Genomic DNA, 18,318 nt, shown 5'->3' on the forward strand with positions numbered 1-18,318 from the left:
TGAATATCAGACTTATATAGGAGCTGTGAAAAACAGCAAAACAAACTTTACATAAAGCCACACATTTCTTACAAATTATATTGCTCCTTTTCTTCTTTGGCCTTTGATTCAGAATGCACAGCTCCTGCATTTATTAGTGCAAATTGTCATATGTGATCCTACATCTGAAAGACACTATTTATTTTCCGTCACAGGGCCGCCCATCAAGATTATTTCTCTTACAAAATTCATGTAAATGTAAGGGTGTGTAACCAATGCATGCTCATCAATTCATTTTCTAAAACTGAACGGAACTCTAAATGACTTACGGGTTTCTAATGATCATGGGTCATAAATGTACTTGTTTTCTGTTTAGCCTTTTAATAGAGCTTAATTTCTTTATTACGTGCAGGCTCATGCATAGGGCAGATGCCTTTCAAAGAGCTAGAATCTATGGAGTTACTGCCTATAACATTTGAACAAAATAAAAAATGCTATAAGGGTTACACATTCAATAATTCAAAAACAGCAAAAAAATTCATAAATTATGGAGCATTGCTGACAAAAGAAAAATTAAGGATGTAGAATTAAAGCTGTCATTATTATTTTAAGACCCTCTTGTGAGCAAGATTTCTGACGTCAGAGAAAGGTTTAATACCAAATTATGCATTGAATCAGATTGAAATAAGGTTACATATCTTTCAAATAAGTCACTGCTTTTTTTTTAATAAGGAAAATTTGAACGTGAACTCCACAGTACAACTACATCCAGCTGAGTACCACTACCCAGTGAACCACTAGGAGATATACTTTCATGAAAAAACATTAATTGCAGGCAGGAAATGAATTCATCTATGTGAACAACATTCCCAACTTCATATAACTTCACAGAAAAAAAGAATAAATTTTAATAGTTAACTCTCGTAATTTTTAGTGGTGGGAAATTATCCCAGAGACCTTAAAGGGTTAAAATATGTTAATTCAGTTAGATCAGTGTTTCCTAAAGTAGGTAATATTATCCCCTGGGGGAGATAAAATGGTTTGGGGGTAGAAATTACAGAAATAGCATAGAATCCTACAGGGTGGCTTGAGTTTTGGGTGGGAGGTACAATGAGAAGAAAATTTCTCAAGAGGCGATGGAGCAAAACGTTTGGAAACCTTTATTAACATTGGAAGGTATTACTTTTCTGTGTAACGCAGTTTTTACAGGAGCAAAACATCTAACTGAATTTTATTAACATAATTTTAAAAAAACTAGTCTCATACTTGTGCTGCCATTATAGTGTGTAATCATAGTTACACAGCCTTTATCTCTTCAATTGGGACACATTGAGATAACTAAAGGAGACAAATTTTGAGGAGGATATGTTAGTTAAGCAAATGAGATATCCTGAATACTATTACATGACAAAAAAAATGGTGTTTAAAAAAAAAAAAAGGGATGTTGCATTTCAGGGAACGTATTTATACGATTTGAATAGTACAAAAAATTTCATTCATTGTTTTGCCAACTTTTCCATTATTATCTCCTTCACACATGGTATTTCCCTCCAAAATGCAAGGGTTAAAAATTGTTCTTGCTTGACTTGTCAAGAAATAAGCTCAAAGAAAAGGAATGGCTCAAAGGAGACATACCTTTGAGCCATTCTGCTGGTTATTATGGAAACTTCATAAATAACTTGCATGTAAAAAATTTAATTTTTAGGAGTTGCTTAGAACAGGGGTTCTCAAACTGTGTGCCGACAAAGGTTTTCCACAGATTCTTTGTTAAACTGCTCCGCAGATAAGCGTTGGTTAGAGGTGCCTTAGGTGGAAAATTTTGGGAACCCCTGGCTTAGAAGAATTAATGCCAAAATGAACTTAAAATATTAAATGTGTTTATGTGAAAAATATAAGAAACTTGTATTGCTTTTCAGACCAACACTGTCAAGTAACAGGTTATACACTGGTTTTACAAAATCTCTCTAACAAATGTATAAAACAAATTATGGCTTTCTTCGTGGTGGAATAAATATCCATTATTATATATTATTCAACATATTTGAAATGGTATTTTTTTACTTTTATTGAAAGCGTATAGTGCTGATGAAACTTTCACGTACCAGGTTAATTAATTTGTTGTGTATAAAATATTTTTTTTAGGTTTTACTTAAAACTAAAATAACCTACCAAAAAATTTCCTTTTTTTTTAGTTTCTTGACCCTAATTTTATTCTACATACAACAAATAGATGCTTAAAATGAATACAATTTTTGTAGTATCAAGCCATTATATATCAAATGCAAATTTATTTGAAAAGAAAACAGTGTTTTACAAACACAATTATGAAATATATATATTATAGTAAATGTGATTAATAATTTATCACTTTTACTTTAACAAGAGAAAATAGTATGGAAAAATTATGTGGAAATATCATTTTTAAATTCAACCACTTATCAGAAGTGCGAAGAAGTTAGAAATATACATATATTTTTGTCTTACAATGTTGGTTTTCTTCACATTTGCAAACATTACTGATAGAATTCATCATTTTAGACCATTTCCCAAACTTTTTGTTCCATCGCCCCTTTTTTGCAAATTTTTTTCTTTTCTCATCACCCCTTAACTAAGGCAACCATAGGATCCTAAGTTATCCTATTGCAAATCCTATTTGATAATATGTAGGATTTGCAAAAACCGAAAGGTCCTACCGCCCCCCTGGAAACACTGTCCTAGGCAAGCTTAAGAATAATGTCTGGTAAATTTAGGTAATTCCATTGACAATTTATCATATTTACCAATGGATTATACACAATTACTAGTAAATTTGATAAATTTGCAAAATTGATCAAACTTATTAAAATGGTGTGATTATGCATAATTACAGGATGTTTCACATTCATAATATATATTTTCATCACAAGATAGCACTTAAAATGCATCAAGACTACATTTGAATCTTAAAGTAGATGATTACTATATGAATAGTAATTTTTTTTAAAAATGTGCAAGGAGGACCATTGCAGCTTCCAAAATAGACTTAAAATGATTTATAATCATCTCTGTAATAAGTAATTCTGCAAGTCTGAAAATTAAAACAATGTGATGAATTACATATCACGTTCTCTTCAATATTAATTTAAGCAAATTAAGACTGTTCAGTATTTTTAACTTCCCATAATTTGCAGACATAGTACTTCCAAGCCTTTCATAGATTCTCTAGAATATTCACTGAGTGCCAAACTGAAAACTACTTTCTTGTTGATTTTCAACTTTTCTTTCAAGCCTCGAGCGACTGCATCAATTTCTGCCTGGGGGAGAAAAAGGTTACATCATAAGCCATATGCAATTTCAAGATGTAAAGCGCATGCTTCTGTAAAAACGAATAATAAATTCATCTAACATGAGTATTTTCAATTTTAAATTTCATGTTGAACCTGTGAATATGATCCACCTTTCCTGAAATGTAAGCAGTAAAGCCCCGTATCTGCAGATTTATGTACAAATTATGGTGTTAAATTCCTTATTCTTTAAAATTCAGGTCAACAACTGAGTTTATGAATTAAAATGATGTTTTATTGATGATCTCCCTCCCAAAAAAAGGGTATAAACCACAGTTGTTTTGTAGTCCGTCCCTACTGCATCATCTTTTAGATACAGTGGCACCTCAACTTAAAAGATTAATCCTCTCCTGAAAATTACTTGCGTCATGAGAAAGTCACATATCTTGAATCTGAAATCTTACAAAAAAGTACTTTTACAAAACTTTTATAGTGTAATCTTGGCCTTCTCATTCATATAATAAATCAAATTTTCCATCAAAAATGAAAGTTTGTTTTGATTTATATTATAGACTCGCAAAGCTCTGTTGACTTAGTTTTCTTTTCATCACTAATAATTATTAGTGACTAGATGTAATTAGGCAAGTATTTAATTATAATTAAACACTTGCTTGTAAGCTGACTTGCACAATTTTAATGAATACAGAATTTCTTTAGTAACTTTGCAAAGAGGAGAGACACACTTGTAAGTTTATGCACCACTGCACTTGAATTAACTGCCCAGTAAACATATTCAATATGAATAGCCAAACCATAGGCTTCGACATTGAAAAAATTCACCTCTTGAAATATTCACATCACACGTGAGAAAAAATTTCAGAAAATTGAAATAGAAATTGAAGGAAATTTCAGTAGAGATAAACAGTAATACCTTGGTTCAGTGTCTATCATTTTGCAGCACCAGCAAAACATACAAGCACAACTTTGACAACATAAATACTGTATTTTTACTCATATAATATTAGGACGATATCACATACAAAACGAGATACAATTTTAGAAATCAAAGTAAACTACAGGATCCGGGTTCGAACCCCACAGTGGTGGTCGGCTGAAGTTGGTTTTCTGTGGTTCCCAACTTCAAGGCGCAAATGCGAGCCGATCTCCCCGTTAAAAAGTCTCGCCACAGAGAGCAACAGTCCTACAACGGTAAATCATTCAACCATAACACTTCACTCATAGTTAGTAAAAACTGGGGGCAGATGACAGCACTACACATAACAAGCATTACACAGAAACAAACTTTACGTCAGGTTGCACTACACGTACACGCACATTCCCGCATGTACCTATTCGTTGGGGGGTTCCGCGGGGGGGGGGGTGCATGTGTGGTGTAGCAGTAGTAGGTAGGGGCTCGGGGATCCATGATGTTCTTAAGTCAGCCACCTCGTTGGGCAATTTGCCTGTTGTGGCGTTGTATTTGTATTTGTATTTGTATTTGTACAGTTATTAATTCAGCTCATTTTGTTTATTCACAGATAACAGCATAAGATTTTTTGGCCACCACGACGTAAATTCAAGGTGGCTTATTATATAAGGGATTTCTGAATAAATTCTGGGAGAAGGAGGAGGGGTGTGTTCTCAGAATGGTATTGCAAAATATGTGTGCTTGAGAAACCCTCAGATCTGACGCTACAGTGAGGATCCCTGAATGGAACAAGGGGTCCCAAATGCACTGAAAACTTTCATAAATTTTGTTTTTCATTAATTCTGGAACTATTTCTCTCTCATTTGTTTTATTCATTAGTCTAATCTTTGATTATTTTACTCTGATTCTGACTAATTTTTCATCAATATCAAATTTTCAATGAATTCTAAATTATCAGTTTCAGTCAGTCAAACTTATTAGTTCTGGAGTTATTTCTTGAGTTAATTCTCATTTCTGATTTTTTTTTTTTTGTCTTTTAACAAAATTTTTTGTTCAGATATTTTCTCACGCATATAGGACGACCTAGGTTTTTGAAGCAGTGAAAATTGAATAAAACCTTGTCGTATGCGTGAGTAAATACCTTTTCCAAATATCACTCTTGAATTCCGTACAGGATCCTAAGAATCAGTAATAAATTTTTCTGTCTGAACTTCAACCTTTCAGAAAATAAAAATAGCAAATCAATATTTATGGCATAATGGAAATCAACCAATACAATTAAACATATCAAAATTGGTATATTAGGGCCACACACACACACACACTGCATTCTTGCATGTACCAATTAGAATTCCACAGAGAAATGTTTATGAGGTGCATGTACATTAAGTGTCTATCATTTTTAACATCAGCCTGCTGATAACATTGGTTTATTGAAGGTCCCTGCCAGTATAATTGGGCTAAAGACCTGTTTAAATGAGTGATTTTAGTATAAGTTGTCAAATATGACAATGTAAAAGCTCGTTTACACTGGTTAAGTAAATAAAATAGGATTCTCAGGCTATTTTTTTTATTAAGTAGTGACCATACACATGCGCCAGTGGGTGTAGCTTTTTATTATTATCCTATGATCACATTCACTGCTTGATTACTTACATTGGGACAGATTTTGGAGTACCATATTTTAACATGCATAAGGAACATCTTTTGCCAAAAATTGGGTCCCGAAAATAAAGGAGGGTTTCTTATAAATGGATAAGTATCACAGATATTGACACATTACTCAATTTCTCATAATTCACATTGAGAGTGACTCTGATGATAATGAACTACAGTGAAACTTGTCTATGCCAATATTTTGTTTGGTCACAGAGGAATTCCTACATATTTAATAGGAAATAGCGCAAATGCTCAAACTGTCTACAATGATAACCTGTCTATAAAAATATTTTTCTAGGTTCCCTACATTATTTAGGGTTTTGAAAACTTTCCAAGGTTTGAGCCCAAAAAATCGGGGGGTGGGGGTTACCTTATATACATTAAAATATAGTACTTGACGAATTAAAATTCATTTAATTAAATTACTTAACCTGCTAAACAGGCCTTTACTCATTAACTCTTTAAAGTCCAAGACGGTCTATATAGGCAGTATATAGGTGTTTTGGATTTCTGAATGGTGAGGAAGAAAATGAAAGATCGTGTTAGAGGTGGAACCCTGAAAAATAAGTCTAATTCGCACAGAATGGTGAAGAGAAAAAAATTAAAAAGAATAGTCAAAACTTGGACAAGTCTACTTTGAAGAAAAAAAAATTGGTTGTAAAAGAGTTGTTATCCCATTCATAGTTATATTTATTTTGAGACATTTTACTAAGGTTTGACTATATTTCTAACGCAGCATCTAGCGAATATTAAAGACTTGAACTCATAAAAAAAATTAAATTCTAGGATATAATGAAGTTTAGCATTAATATGGTGAAGAATCCTAATTTGAAATATTTTAAGCAGAAACGAAATACCTCATCTTTTCCAAATATCACTCTTGAATTCTGTACAGGATCTGAAGAATGAGTAACAAGTTTTTCTGTCTGAACTTCAACCTTTCAGAAAAAAGGAAATATCAAATCCATATTTATGGAATAATGGAAATCAACCAATACAATTAAACATAATCACAATCAGGATCATTAGTTATAATTTCTTAAACTGAAGTTCATAGCAGGCATATTACAACACTTTAGCTCAGAATTGCATGTATCCCATATTATCAATCTATTTGTTTCCAGAACACTGGAAAGGAGCAATGATCTTTTACAAATCAATTTAGTAAAATCGGTGGATATGATACCTATTCTGAATCAGACACGACACATGACATCACAAATAGTTTTTTATCAATACTTTCAAGCATTTTTCTGTAATGTATTCAAATGTTTACACATAGCAACAAAGCTGAATATCTTAGGTCTAAGTTTATACATAGCCCCAGAATTTTTGAAGTTTCGATTATTTTAATGAGATACTGACTAACATTTTGTGTACAGTCAATTCTTGATGGGTGAAATTCTAATGACTCAAATGTTTGTTTATGTTGGTCTTAATTTGTCTCCAGAACTTTCAATGTTAAAGGGTAGTTCGATGATACCAACTACAGCTAATGTTAACTCTAAGTCAATGCTATCTTAAAACGTGGGGCCACATAAACACAGCCCGGGGCCTCAAACTGGCTAGAAATACCTGCCTTCTAATTTATGTACTTACCCTTGTTGATACATATTTAATTATAATGAGGCCCTTCCAACACTTGAGGCCCCGGGCTGTGTCTGTGTCCAAGTGGGCCCATGCGTTAAGATGGCACTGATTAAAAATCCCTTTGTCTGGGGGGGGGGAAGAAGGCTTATGATGTCCTTAAAATTTCTGTCTCCCACTGCTCATTTGACTAATCAAAATTTGACACGTCAGTAAAATTTTCTACTTGTTTACCTAGTGGTTCTCAGAGTGTGCATCGCCCAACTTTGTCAGAGGTGGCACAAGCTAGTGATATTGATGTAACATTTTATGCCTGTTTGGTGCTTTGAAACAGTTCTCACCTCTGTTCCCTTTTCTAAAAGTCATTCAGAACACTAGATACACACTACACTCAGGCTGTTAAATACACGTGTATATTTCCACCACAACTCATTTAGGTAGTAAATTGGCCATGGCAATAGACTGAAGTTATACTAAGTTTGAAAGTTCTCTGCTACACTATTCTGGAAAAGGGTGCTGTGATAAACATTGACTAAGATAGGAGACAAAAGTTTCAGAGCCACTGGTTTGCACTTATACGACGGCTGGGCAAATATAAAAAAAATCTAAGGGCCAGAAATTATATTTAGAAGTCAAAAAGTTTTTACCCACAGAAAAAAGGTATAAAATAATGCTTCTTTTGACTTTTTCAAGGCATAGTGACCCTCTTTCGTATGTTGGCAGATATGCTGCTGTAAATTCCAAACATTTTGTGCTGCTCTCAGCCTGCAATTCAGTAACTATGCAAAAAACAATATAGGTGCCAATACCAATGTTTTAGTCACCATGATGACCTTGGATTTGACCAGCCTCCGTGATAAGAAAACATGCAAAAACCTCTTCCTTACCAATGTTCCCAATTTTTCAAACTGTGTTGCTATGATGAGCACTCTGTCATTAAATTCTGTGACTACAACATCTGTATGCTTGTTGCACACTAGGCCTGCTCCCTGTTCAAATATATATCAAGTATTATCACAAGTAATACAGAAAAATGAATAAAAAAAAAAAAGTTACTCAAGAATGTTATTAAACAGGCATGGTACATTTGTTCATTAAATTTTCAATAGCATTTGTATTGGCCCCAGATTAAAAAAAAAATCAGTACAACAGCAAAGGTGGTCAAATGATTTTGAAACAGCCAAATCTCTGATCTAAGTTCATTTCAGCACTAATGTCCAGAAAATCTCTTTTTTTGATATTTAATAGGATAGGGTTACCAACTGTTCTTATTTTTGATGTCATTTCAAGCGTCCTCCTATGTTTTGGAAAATTTGTCTTTTGTCCCCCCTTTTCAGGTTTCCTGAATTATTTTTCTTTTCTTTCAAGGGGGAGGGGGATTTTTTCCCCACTTTGAAACATATATTTCTTCATTGATATGAGTGTTATTGATTTTTTTTTTCCCACGTGTATTCACTAAAAGCCATTGAAATTCTCAGAATTTTTTCTGTTTCTGCTTTTACTAGCAGTTCTTTTTAGAGTTGGGAAGCATTATTGTTGTGGCAGGTTTTATAGATCAGAATAGTCGCACCATCTATTGGGAAAGTGGAGATAAATAGCGTAATTAAGGGTGCGTGCACAGGTATCCCCCTTTTGTAGTTTGCGAATCTGGTAATCCTATTATAGGCTGGAAAAGTAACATCTTTCTCTACTGTCGCAATTTAGGGTGTATTTGCTCTAGTTAAATGGAGGCTGCAATGTCTCTACTCAGTATATCATGCTAACCAAGTTTTCACATGCATTTGGCATCTAATGAACTTCATGTCATCTAGTGAATATGCTACGGTAAATATGATGATATGATAAATCAGTTGTTATATACAATATCCGGTTATTATGCACACTCACCAAGCGTCTTTGATTCCCAAGTGTCGTTGGTGAATTTGATAAATACTGAAAACACTACCACTTTTACCGGCGATTTCGTATAATAACCAGATTAATCACATTTACCATAACAAATAAATTAAATACTTATTAGAGGTCAGCTGTTAAAGCCCATGATATCGTAAAATTCGCATGAATATTTACTCCCGAATAGAGCATTTTACATAGCTCGTAGTTTTTTTGAGGGCAAGTAAGAAAGTAATTTCTCAGTTAGAATAAAAAAAATAATAATAAATCAACTTACGGAACGGATCATTGGTTTGCAACCAATTACGTTACTTGGCTTTCTTTCTTCGATGTTCATTTCCTACTAATTGCTATAAAAATGACACTACAGAGATCTAAAGCCTATTAAAAAACCCAAGATTACTGTCCACCAACTTCGGAATCTAAAATGCCAATTTGAAACTCACGTAAACAAATGGGGATGATGATGATGATGATCTGAAACATCAATTAATTATTCTTAAATAAAAATTTTATGTTCATGACTTTCCGCATGAAATTTGAAAATAAAAAACAATACTAACAAGGTTTTTTTTCTTTGTCATTTTAAAGTTTCATCTTTTTTTTCTGCTCACGAGTTCATTTCTCACATGAAAAAAAGAAGAACTAAAAAACATGCTGCTTTTCTTTTCTTTTTTTGCCTTCTTTTTTTTCCGCACAGAATGTAAACATATTTCCTACTTCCTGTTGCTGTTTTAACAGGTTTCGCTCACTGGTTTTATTTAATGATGAGAATTTGATGGGAGAAAGATGTCAAGTGATGACAAGGGTGAGATTATTTATTAATTTTTCAATTAAATTTTGATTACATATAGAGCTGTGTATAATATGTTATTACATGTAAGCATTACTAACTATATTTGTCCTCTTTATTTTCCTCATAGTTTTTTTTCAATATTGTAGATAAGTAAAAGAAATTCACATTTTTAATTCCGCTGCTTATGAATTGAAGTACTAGATAACTTCGAAATCCATAATATTACTTTTTTTTTTCACCGGTGAAGGGAAATCTGCATGTTTGTGTAAAAGTAAAAGCTTACTTTTATCAAGTAAGTTTTTACTTTTATTGAGAAAGTTATGCCTTTGAAAATATAGTGCAAAAAAAAGGAGGAAAACTGATTTAGGTTGTATCGTTATCTTCTCTTATAGTCAAGGAGCATTGATGGCTCTTGACAACTTCAAGTTTTAACTTTGTGTCAACTACAGTCGAACCTTGTTAACGTGAACCTACTTAACATGAAAAGAAATCTTGGTCCCTTCATTCTCCATGGTGATTTAATGTTAAAAAATATGTTTGTCATGCACCTTTTAAATGGAAGATCGCTTAACGTGAAAGGATTTGTTAAGCTGAATATATAAGAATATGCTTTGTAGGAAAAATTCTGAGAAGGTAAGGGTTGAGTGAATGTCTTTAATAAAATATTTGATATTGACACAATTACAACCTTGTGATCGGGCGACCATCCTATGTTTGAAGATGCACTATTGAAGAGGAATTGTGCAGAGAATAATTCAATGATTTGACAGAAAAACCAGTTTTTCAGTTAATTTGTTAGGAAAGATTATATTGCTTAGAAGTGCGTGGAATTTTGTCACTTCTGCAACAATCAAAAACTGCTTTTGACATGGTGTGAAAACAAATGCTGTTGAAAATGAAACCAAAGCATAAGAATCATCTTTGATTGAAAAAGTTGAACATAGTAGAATTCTGAAGGCAAATTGAAGAATATGTCAAAGTAGATGAAAACATTCCAGCTGTTGATATTCAGACATATGATATTCGAAGTACGAAAGCCTGGATAACCAAGTGGAGATCGAGATGTAGTTCTGAAAGAAAATTCACATTCCTCTGTGGGGAATTGAACCACCAATCTTTCACTGTCCAGGCGAGTGTTCTAACCATTGAACTACAGAGGACAGACATTTTCATTTCTTAGAGCATATTTATGAATGCTGAACGGGACTGCGCATGGACAGCCTCCTAGCTCAGCTAATAGCTCTTACGACGTTAGCCCCCAGATGGAAACATATAGAGAGAAATGATGTCACTCTCCGCTGTTCATACGAAGTACGAAAGCCTGGATAACCAAGCGGAGATCGAGATGTAGTTCAGAAAGAAAATTCACATTCTTCTGTGGGGGAATCCGATTCCCCATGGAGGAATGTGAATTTTCTTTCTGGGGAATCGGATTCCCCACAGAGGAATGTGAATTTTCTTTCTGAACTACATCTTGATCTCCGCTTGGTTATCTAGGCTTTCGTACTTCGTATGAACAGCGGAAAGTGACATCATTTCTCTCTATATGATGACATTATCCCTGCATGTGTAACCAAAATCTGAGTAAATCATGTGATGAACCAGAAGCCAACTTCAACCCAATGCTTCAGGAAATCAAGCTTTGGAAACTTTGAAAACACTTGGGAACTTTTTAATGCCACCAAGACAACACTTCCTCCATTCTGATCTATTTTGATGAAATTTAAAAGTTTCTGCAACTGTGTAGCTACTACAAAGAAAATAAGGAAGCAGGCTATCTCAGAGCTTTTTAAAAAATGACTGAATGCACTATGTAAGCTAAATGATTGAGAGAACTTGATCAATTCAGTGTATTATATTTGTATAAATTTACACTGTTTTAAATTTTAGAGTAATCCAAATAATTAAAACCTAATTCTTTTTCTGTCTGATAGACAATCAGCCGGATGTAGCCTCTAAGCGGACCGTAGTTTGCCCATCACCACTATATACTATACAAGCCTGTGAAAAATCTGGCCATAGCCCTGCAGGCCAGATTTGCCAAACATCCAGTCTAGGGGCCTTGCTATTAAACCACACATGTACGTTGTCCATATTCCTCTGTGCAACTGCTAACAAATTCTAACCTAACAAGAAGCTTGTTTCTGTGTAATGCCTGTTATAGTACTGCCATCTACCACATATTATTCAAACTATGAGTGAAGTGTATTGTTTAAAGATTTAACGGTTTAGGCCTGTTGTGTGCTCTCTGTGGTGAGACTTTTTAATGGGGGAGATTGGCTTGTGTTCGCACCTCAAAGTTGGGAACTACAGAAAACCAACTTCAGCCTACCACCACTGCGGCGTCAGTGGGGTTCGAACTTGGGACCTCGGCGATGCGAGTCCATCACTATGAATACTCTACCTAGAGGCCTTGCTGCAGGAATTGGGGGGGGGGGCATGACTCTTATGTTATCATGTTGAAGGGTCTGTCTGTTCTGTGTGGGAAAACATTTTTTTTAAATGGGGATAGACTTATACATTTGCGAGATCCTTTGCACTATAGTAAAGGAAATATTGATAGAAAATCCAAATTCATGGCAGCTTTAAAACTGGGAAAAACTTATAATTTTATGAATGATGAATACAAGAGTCTGAAAAGCTCTGTACCGACGTTTGTAGGTTGGTCTGAAGTAGAACATTTAACTTAGTTCTACCTCAAGTTTATAACATTAATTTTGCCACAGAGAGCAGATAAACCTTCAACACGATACTTACATAACATGAAAATTCATACATTAACCATCTTCACTCCAAAATATTAGTTCCACCATACACACAACGCATTTTGGCATATATCAGTTTATTAGAAATTCTGCAGAGAAATGTGTACAAGGTACATGTACGATTAAGCAGTCGTGTAAATTTTGAATATCACGTATAGAGATTGATAGATATGTACAACAGCTTTTAATTTTAATGTTCGTAAAACTAAAGCATTTCATTATCTAGCTTATTTTACTATTTGTGAATAAAAATAAAAATTTGTTAGTTTTCTTTGCTTTGGACATCTTAGGGAAAGTGTGTGAATATTTGTTAAATATTTTATTTGGTGTTCATGTGCAAAATGTGACAAATTTCTTTTTACTTAATATGCCACTTTGGCTATGGCAGCACTGTATGAATAGGTCAGCAAATTGTTGTTTGTAGAGCTTTTTATTATAAGTTCTCAGTGGCAAGTTAACTGAGTTATCAACACCTTCTACATGAACATCAAATATTAGAAACACTTGGAAATGTTTTGGAGAATATGAAATAAAATTCCTGACTGTTTTTTTTTTTTTTTGGATGACTCATTTCATGTTGGATTGGTAAAAGATATTTCCGTTTATTCAAATTTTCATTAATTTAAGATTCATGTCTTTTAATTTAAAATGTTTGCTCAAAGTAAATAAAATGTTATTGATTCACTAATTTTGTTTCAGGTGCAGATTGTCTCGTAATTAATGAAACTTACCTAGCAAAGCATGGTATGGAATTACCTACTAGAAAAATGACAGAAAATGTTTTGTCAGAGCGTATTAGCAATTCCACTGTTAATGGAAATGTTGGGGATTTCACGAATGAACTTGAACCAGTTAAAACGATTCCTGAAAGCAAAGATGTAGTTATTGTTAAAAGCACAACTGTGACTAATTCTGATTGGAATCATGAATCAGATTCGGGAAAAGATTTCCCTGTCGTTGGTGTTACTGATGTAGATGTTGAAAGCAGTGTGCAAGAGCAAAAGAAGGCTGTTCCAATGCGGGAAGGCTCACCGTTCAAAGAGGCAATAAAAGGCTTTGTGAGAAATAAACTAACCAAAAAACAAGCAGGCACCGATCCTCATTCAGGAGAAAAGAAAACTTTGTTTTCTGGATTGAAGGAGAAAATAGCCAAGAGACTGGAAGACAGTGGAAGCAAGGAAACTCTTAATGTTGTTGAGGAATTCCAAGCGCTGTCTTTGAAGAGTCATTCGGCGTCAGAATTAGACATTATTCAGCAATCTGAATGTGAACTGAAGTCTGTTGTTGCCAATGAGAATCCAGAGCCCAGTGTTGTTGAAGAAGGAGTGGAGTGTTTTGAAGAATCAAAAGTAAAACAAGTTTTAGATGACTCTGTTAGTGATGCCTCTCATATCAAAAGCCAGTTGTCTCCTAATACTCCACCCACAAGAAGCGTTACCATGTCAAACATATCTGGAACATCATGTAGTTCGAAAGTCAAGTCGAAATCGACAGCTGGGATGGATAATATATCTATTTCATTCAGTGACCTTCAAAGAGCAGATGATTTGGATGAAAATGGTTCAAGTGAAACTATATCTGCCTCAATTAATGATAATGAAAGAGCTGTCGAATCAAAGACTCTTAGTGTCCCCCAAGTCCCACAAAATCCACAGAATGAGGAAAATGATGATTTGACATCATCTAGTAACGACTCTTTAGAAAATGGGAATGCTGATCCAGTGGAAATGCGTGATAGCTGCTATAGAAGATTATTGAGTAAATTACATACATTTTTGAAATGGTTTCTTCAGCTTCCCATTTTATTTCTCATCGGAGCAGTGGCAGTTTATCAAATCTGGTATTCCTGGCCATTTTTAGCTGGAATGCTGTGTACACTAATGATAGGAGCATGCATTTCTCTACTCTGTTATGATTTTACAGACTTTCTTACTCAAAAGAGCCAAGATCATTTTCCAGAGTACAGAACTATAACAACCATTTCCAAACCAGCTGCTTGGGACACAGCATACCAGCAACAGATTTATCAGGTAAAATAAAGTGTATTTGTGAATTTCTGTTCAATTTATAAATGATAATTTACTCTGCAACAGGGAAATTTAGAAGGTAATCCTGTTCATGATAAATGTGTTTCAACCCTTGGAATGGCATTGATGAGATATCTCGCCTTTTTAAAAGTCTCTTATTTTAGCATTAACAAGCTCAGATATTTTGTAAAGGTGATTTCTCAGTGGAACATCTTTCCCTTTACCCAATGGCATTGTACCTGCTAAAAATCCTATGACTACTTCATTAAAAAAGACTTAAACATTTTACAGGGGGAGTTTAGTGGTTAGTATGTCGTGGAAAGAATTAAAATCTAATCAAGGGCAAGCTACTCTTACACTTGATAGTAATGATAAAATACTTGTGTGGAATTTATCTTCCAGTAAATTATGTATTTTTTTTGCCCAAATGACATAAGTTTTTTAACACAAGTATCAAGAACCTGATGAGATGGGGGGGGGGGGGGTATAACAGTGCAATTCCTTTTCACTGACATCATCAGGGAATTTCAAATTATAATTTGGTTTTATTCTGAATTATTGCTGGTTGCTTTAGTTATTTCTGAAATTGCTTTCCGAAACATTAACGTAAAATATCCTTTTCTTCTAGGGTTGGATGAACCAACTACTTGGAGAGTACAACCCGAATATCAATTGTTTACACAATACTGTTTCTGTTTATGTTCGTGTAGAAGATAGGAAAATTACATTGTCATACCCAAAGAAGGATATCCCTAAGCGGGCCATGTGGAACGAAAAGCAGTTGAGTGGTGGCAGTGTTCCAATGGTTTCAATAGAAAATCATTTTTTGAACAGATCTAAAGTCTTACTTCTTCCTGAAACTCTTCCTCGATCAAGGTGAAATAATAGCTTACACTTATATTTTTCTCTCTTGTCATGCCGTGCATACATATAAATAAATTAATGTCTGAAAATATATTTCATTCCTGCCATACAGTGCATATCAGGGCTGGACAAATCTCAGGTGCCAGGTCCAATGGCTGCTAAAAAATTAAGATTGTCGTCTAATTTTTTTTATCTTCTATTACTGAATTTTAATCTCATGACCACAAAATTTTCTGAAGTTATGTCAGCCTGTCTGCTAGCATGGAAAGAGATTCCTAAGTCCCATAGAAGTCGAACAATACACTATTTTGGATCAATTTTGTTGGGAGAAAAAATGCTTGGTGTCTATGAAATTTTTCTGGCACCTAAACATTTCCCCAATTTGTCATGCCCTGGTGCACATGGGCAATAAAAAAAATGTTTCTCTTTAAAAATGTTATTAAAAGTTTAACGATATTACTCCCTGGTTCCGATGCACTTTTCATAATGTTAATTTATCCCATCTATAACGATAACTCCTTTATAACGATACATTTCTCTGATCCCTTGAATATCATTATATAGCCGTTTTACCATATTTAGTAAGTGATGCTTATAAAAATCACACAAATTCATTTTGAAATAATATATTGAATTCTAAAATGCATATTTTTGTATATTTTATGTATTATATAGCAGAGTTGGCAAAGTATTTACCATTGATTGCTTTCTAATGGTATTTACCATAGTTTTCACTATTATGGTAAAACATGTTTTTCTCACGGTTTTTACCACCTTTCAGAGAATAAAATCATGATTTCTGCCATTATTTAAAAAAAATGTATTTACTCATTCTTTTTTTCCTGCACCAAATGCAGTTTTAAGCCACTGCTAACAAAGAAAACAAAAACTATTATATTGCATGTTCATTAAAGTACCTATATATGCTCGTTTTTCATCATATTATGGCATACAGATTATATTGTTATGTGCTGATAATATCGGATATGGATAGAAGTAAAAACAAGTATAGGCTATAAATTCTGGTCAAAATCTGTTTATAAAGTCTTTTAAAAAGTAATCTTATGAGATATTAGTGATAATAAAAAATTGGGAAAGAATTGCAATATTGATTAAATTTTTTTATAATCAACTAGCTATAATACCCAGTGCTCTCTCTGAGTTTTCTCCATATACTGGAAGCATTGAAGAAGTTACAGACCATTGTAAAGGTATAAATATGTCTGAGGCAGATTGTTTGGGAATCATGGTACTGTAACTAAAGCAATCATTCCGAAAGTCATTGTTGAGGCCCATGCACCATTGCCACCCGACAGGTTTAGCCCAGTTCTGAAAAGCTTTTAAAATGCCTATCATTCGAGTCGAGTCCTGTTTGGTGTATATGCGCAAAGTGGTGGAGTCAGGTCTAAAATTGTAGATTTGTATACCGAACACAGACCGAAAATCAATTTTATATTATAACCGATAATTGGGGAAAAAAAATGAGCATCAACTATATTAACCAATAATTTGCATATAGTGCAGCCACTCTATCTCTTTATCAAAAATGATAGTGTGTATGTATATTACAAAAAATACAAGTTTTTATTCTAAATTAATTTATATATACAAAAAGAAGGGGGTAGAAAACTCAAAATAGGTTTTCAAGGAATTCAAGGTTCCCAACATCCTTTGGCACTATAGGCGAGTATTTTATCTACCCAGGCTACCATGCTGAAATTACACTTGGGCCTTAAAATTGTAATTTTAAGGGCCAAGGCTAATTATATTTACCATGGTTTTTACCATTTTTACTATGGTATTTACTTCTAAATACCTAGTTTTACCATATCCTGATAAAAACCCAATCCTCTCATATAGTGCTTAACCAATACCAGGTGCCAAGTCACCATGGCAACTAGAAAATTGGCATCTAAATTTTACATGTGAGATTACTAAATTGAATCCGTGGACAACATATTTTTTGAAATTATGTCTGCAAACACACATTACATCCTGGAAAAATTGATAAAAACATTATTTTGGACTTTTTTTCCTTAAAAGAAAAATATACTTGGCTCCTAAGAAATTTTGCTGGTGTTTAAATAATTTTTCAATTTTTTTAAGCCCCTGGTGTAATATTTATGTACAAGGTAGTATATACAATGAAAGGGCTTGTTAGTCATGATTTCAGAGAAGAGATACTGATCCTTCTCTTTGCATCTATACACTGTCTGTTATCTTTTGAAAAATTATTTTTGTAAACTATTTTAAAATTGTATTTAATTTTATTCCAAGCCCTCAGGAGAAAAAAAAGTTGCTTATAATGTACAGCAGTTCAACAAATTCAGAATCTTTTTTTTCTCTAAGAGTATTACTATGCAGAAAACTATGGTATATCTATACATACATCTTTTGTACGATATTAATGTGCTGCTGTAACAATTCTAGTGGAGAAAGGAGGGGTGGAATTTCCCCCTCACTCAAAGTTGTTTTTGTTCCTTTCTCTTCCCATTGTCTGAAAATGCACAATAGTTATCAGCTCCACTGTCTGCAACCTTTCAGTATTTTACATCCT

At 33.7% G+C, this 18,318-nt stretch overlaps 2 protein-coding genes across 2 annotated transcripts in view; one reads left to right on the top strand and one right to left on the bottom strand.

The window, feature by feature from the left end:
• Nucleotides 1–682: 682 nt before the first annotated feature.
• On the bottom strand, nt 683–9,761 carry LOC149090267 (proteasome assembly chaperone 3-like). Its single transcript, XM_089233578.1, has 4 exons — nt 9,587–9,761; nt 8,304–8,405; nt 6,687–6,767; nt 683–3,272 (listed from the first exon to the last, which is right to left on the bottom strand). Exons 1-4 carry the CDS (start codon nt 9,644–9,646, stop codon nt 3,129–3,131), a joined length of 387 nt encoding a protein of 128 aa, XP_089089704.1. The 5' UTR covers nt 9,647–9,761; the 3' UTR covers nt 683–3,128.
• Nucleotides 9,762–10,018: 257 nt separating this feature from the next.
• LOC149090268 (testis-expressed protein 2-like) overlaps nt 10,019–18,318 on the top strand; it is a 28,598-nt gene continuing 20,298 nt past the window's right edge. The window contains exons 1-3 of the mRNA XM_089233590.1: nt 10,019–10,117; nt 13,570–14,900; nt 15,526–15,773. Coding sequence (XP_089089716.1) covers nt 10,099–10,117; nt 13,570–14,900; nt 15,526–15,773 — 1,598 coding nt within the window. The 5' untranslated portion in view covers nt 10,019–10,098. The remainder of the gene's footprint in view (nt 10,118–13,569; nt 14,901–15,525; nt 15,774–18,318) is intronic.

Source organism: Pholcus phalangioides, unplaced genomic scaffold, assembly GCF_987345545.1.
Source record: "Pholcus phalangioides strain wild (caught in Gottingen) unplaced genomic scaffold, Ppha-v1.0 ptg000001l_1, whole genome shotgun sequence".
Lineage (NCBI taxonomy): Eukaryota > Metazoa > Arthropoda > Arachnida > Araneae > Pholcidae > Pholcus > Pholcus phalangioides.

Excerpts from the sequence above, each read along its gene's own strand:
- LOC149090267 (XM_089233578.1), bottom strand. The coding sequence starts at position 9,646 with ATGAACATCGAAGAAAGAAAGCCAAGTAACGTAATTGGTTGCAAACCA. Across the intron at positions 8,406-9,586 it reads GCAAACCAATGATCCGTTCC|GGAGCAGGCCTAGTGTGCAA; the intron begins GTAAGTTGATTT and ends ATATTTGAACAG. Across the intron at positions 6,768-8,303 it reads TTGAAAAATTGGGAACATTG|GTTGAAGTTCAGACAGAAAA; the intron begins GTAAGGAAGAGG and ends TTTTTCTGAAAG.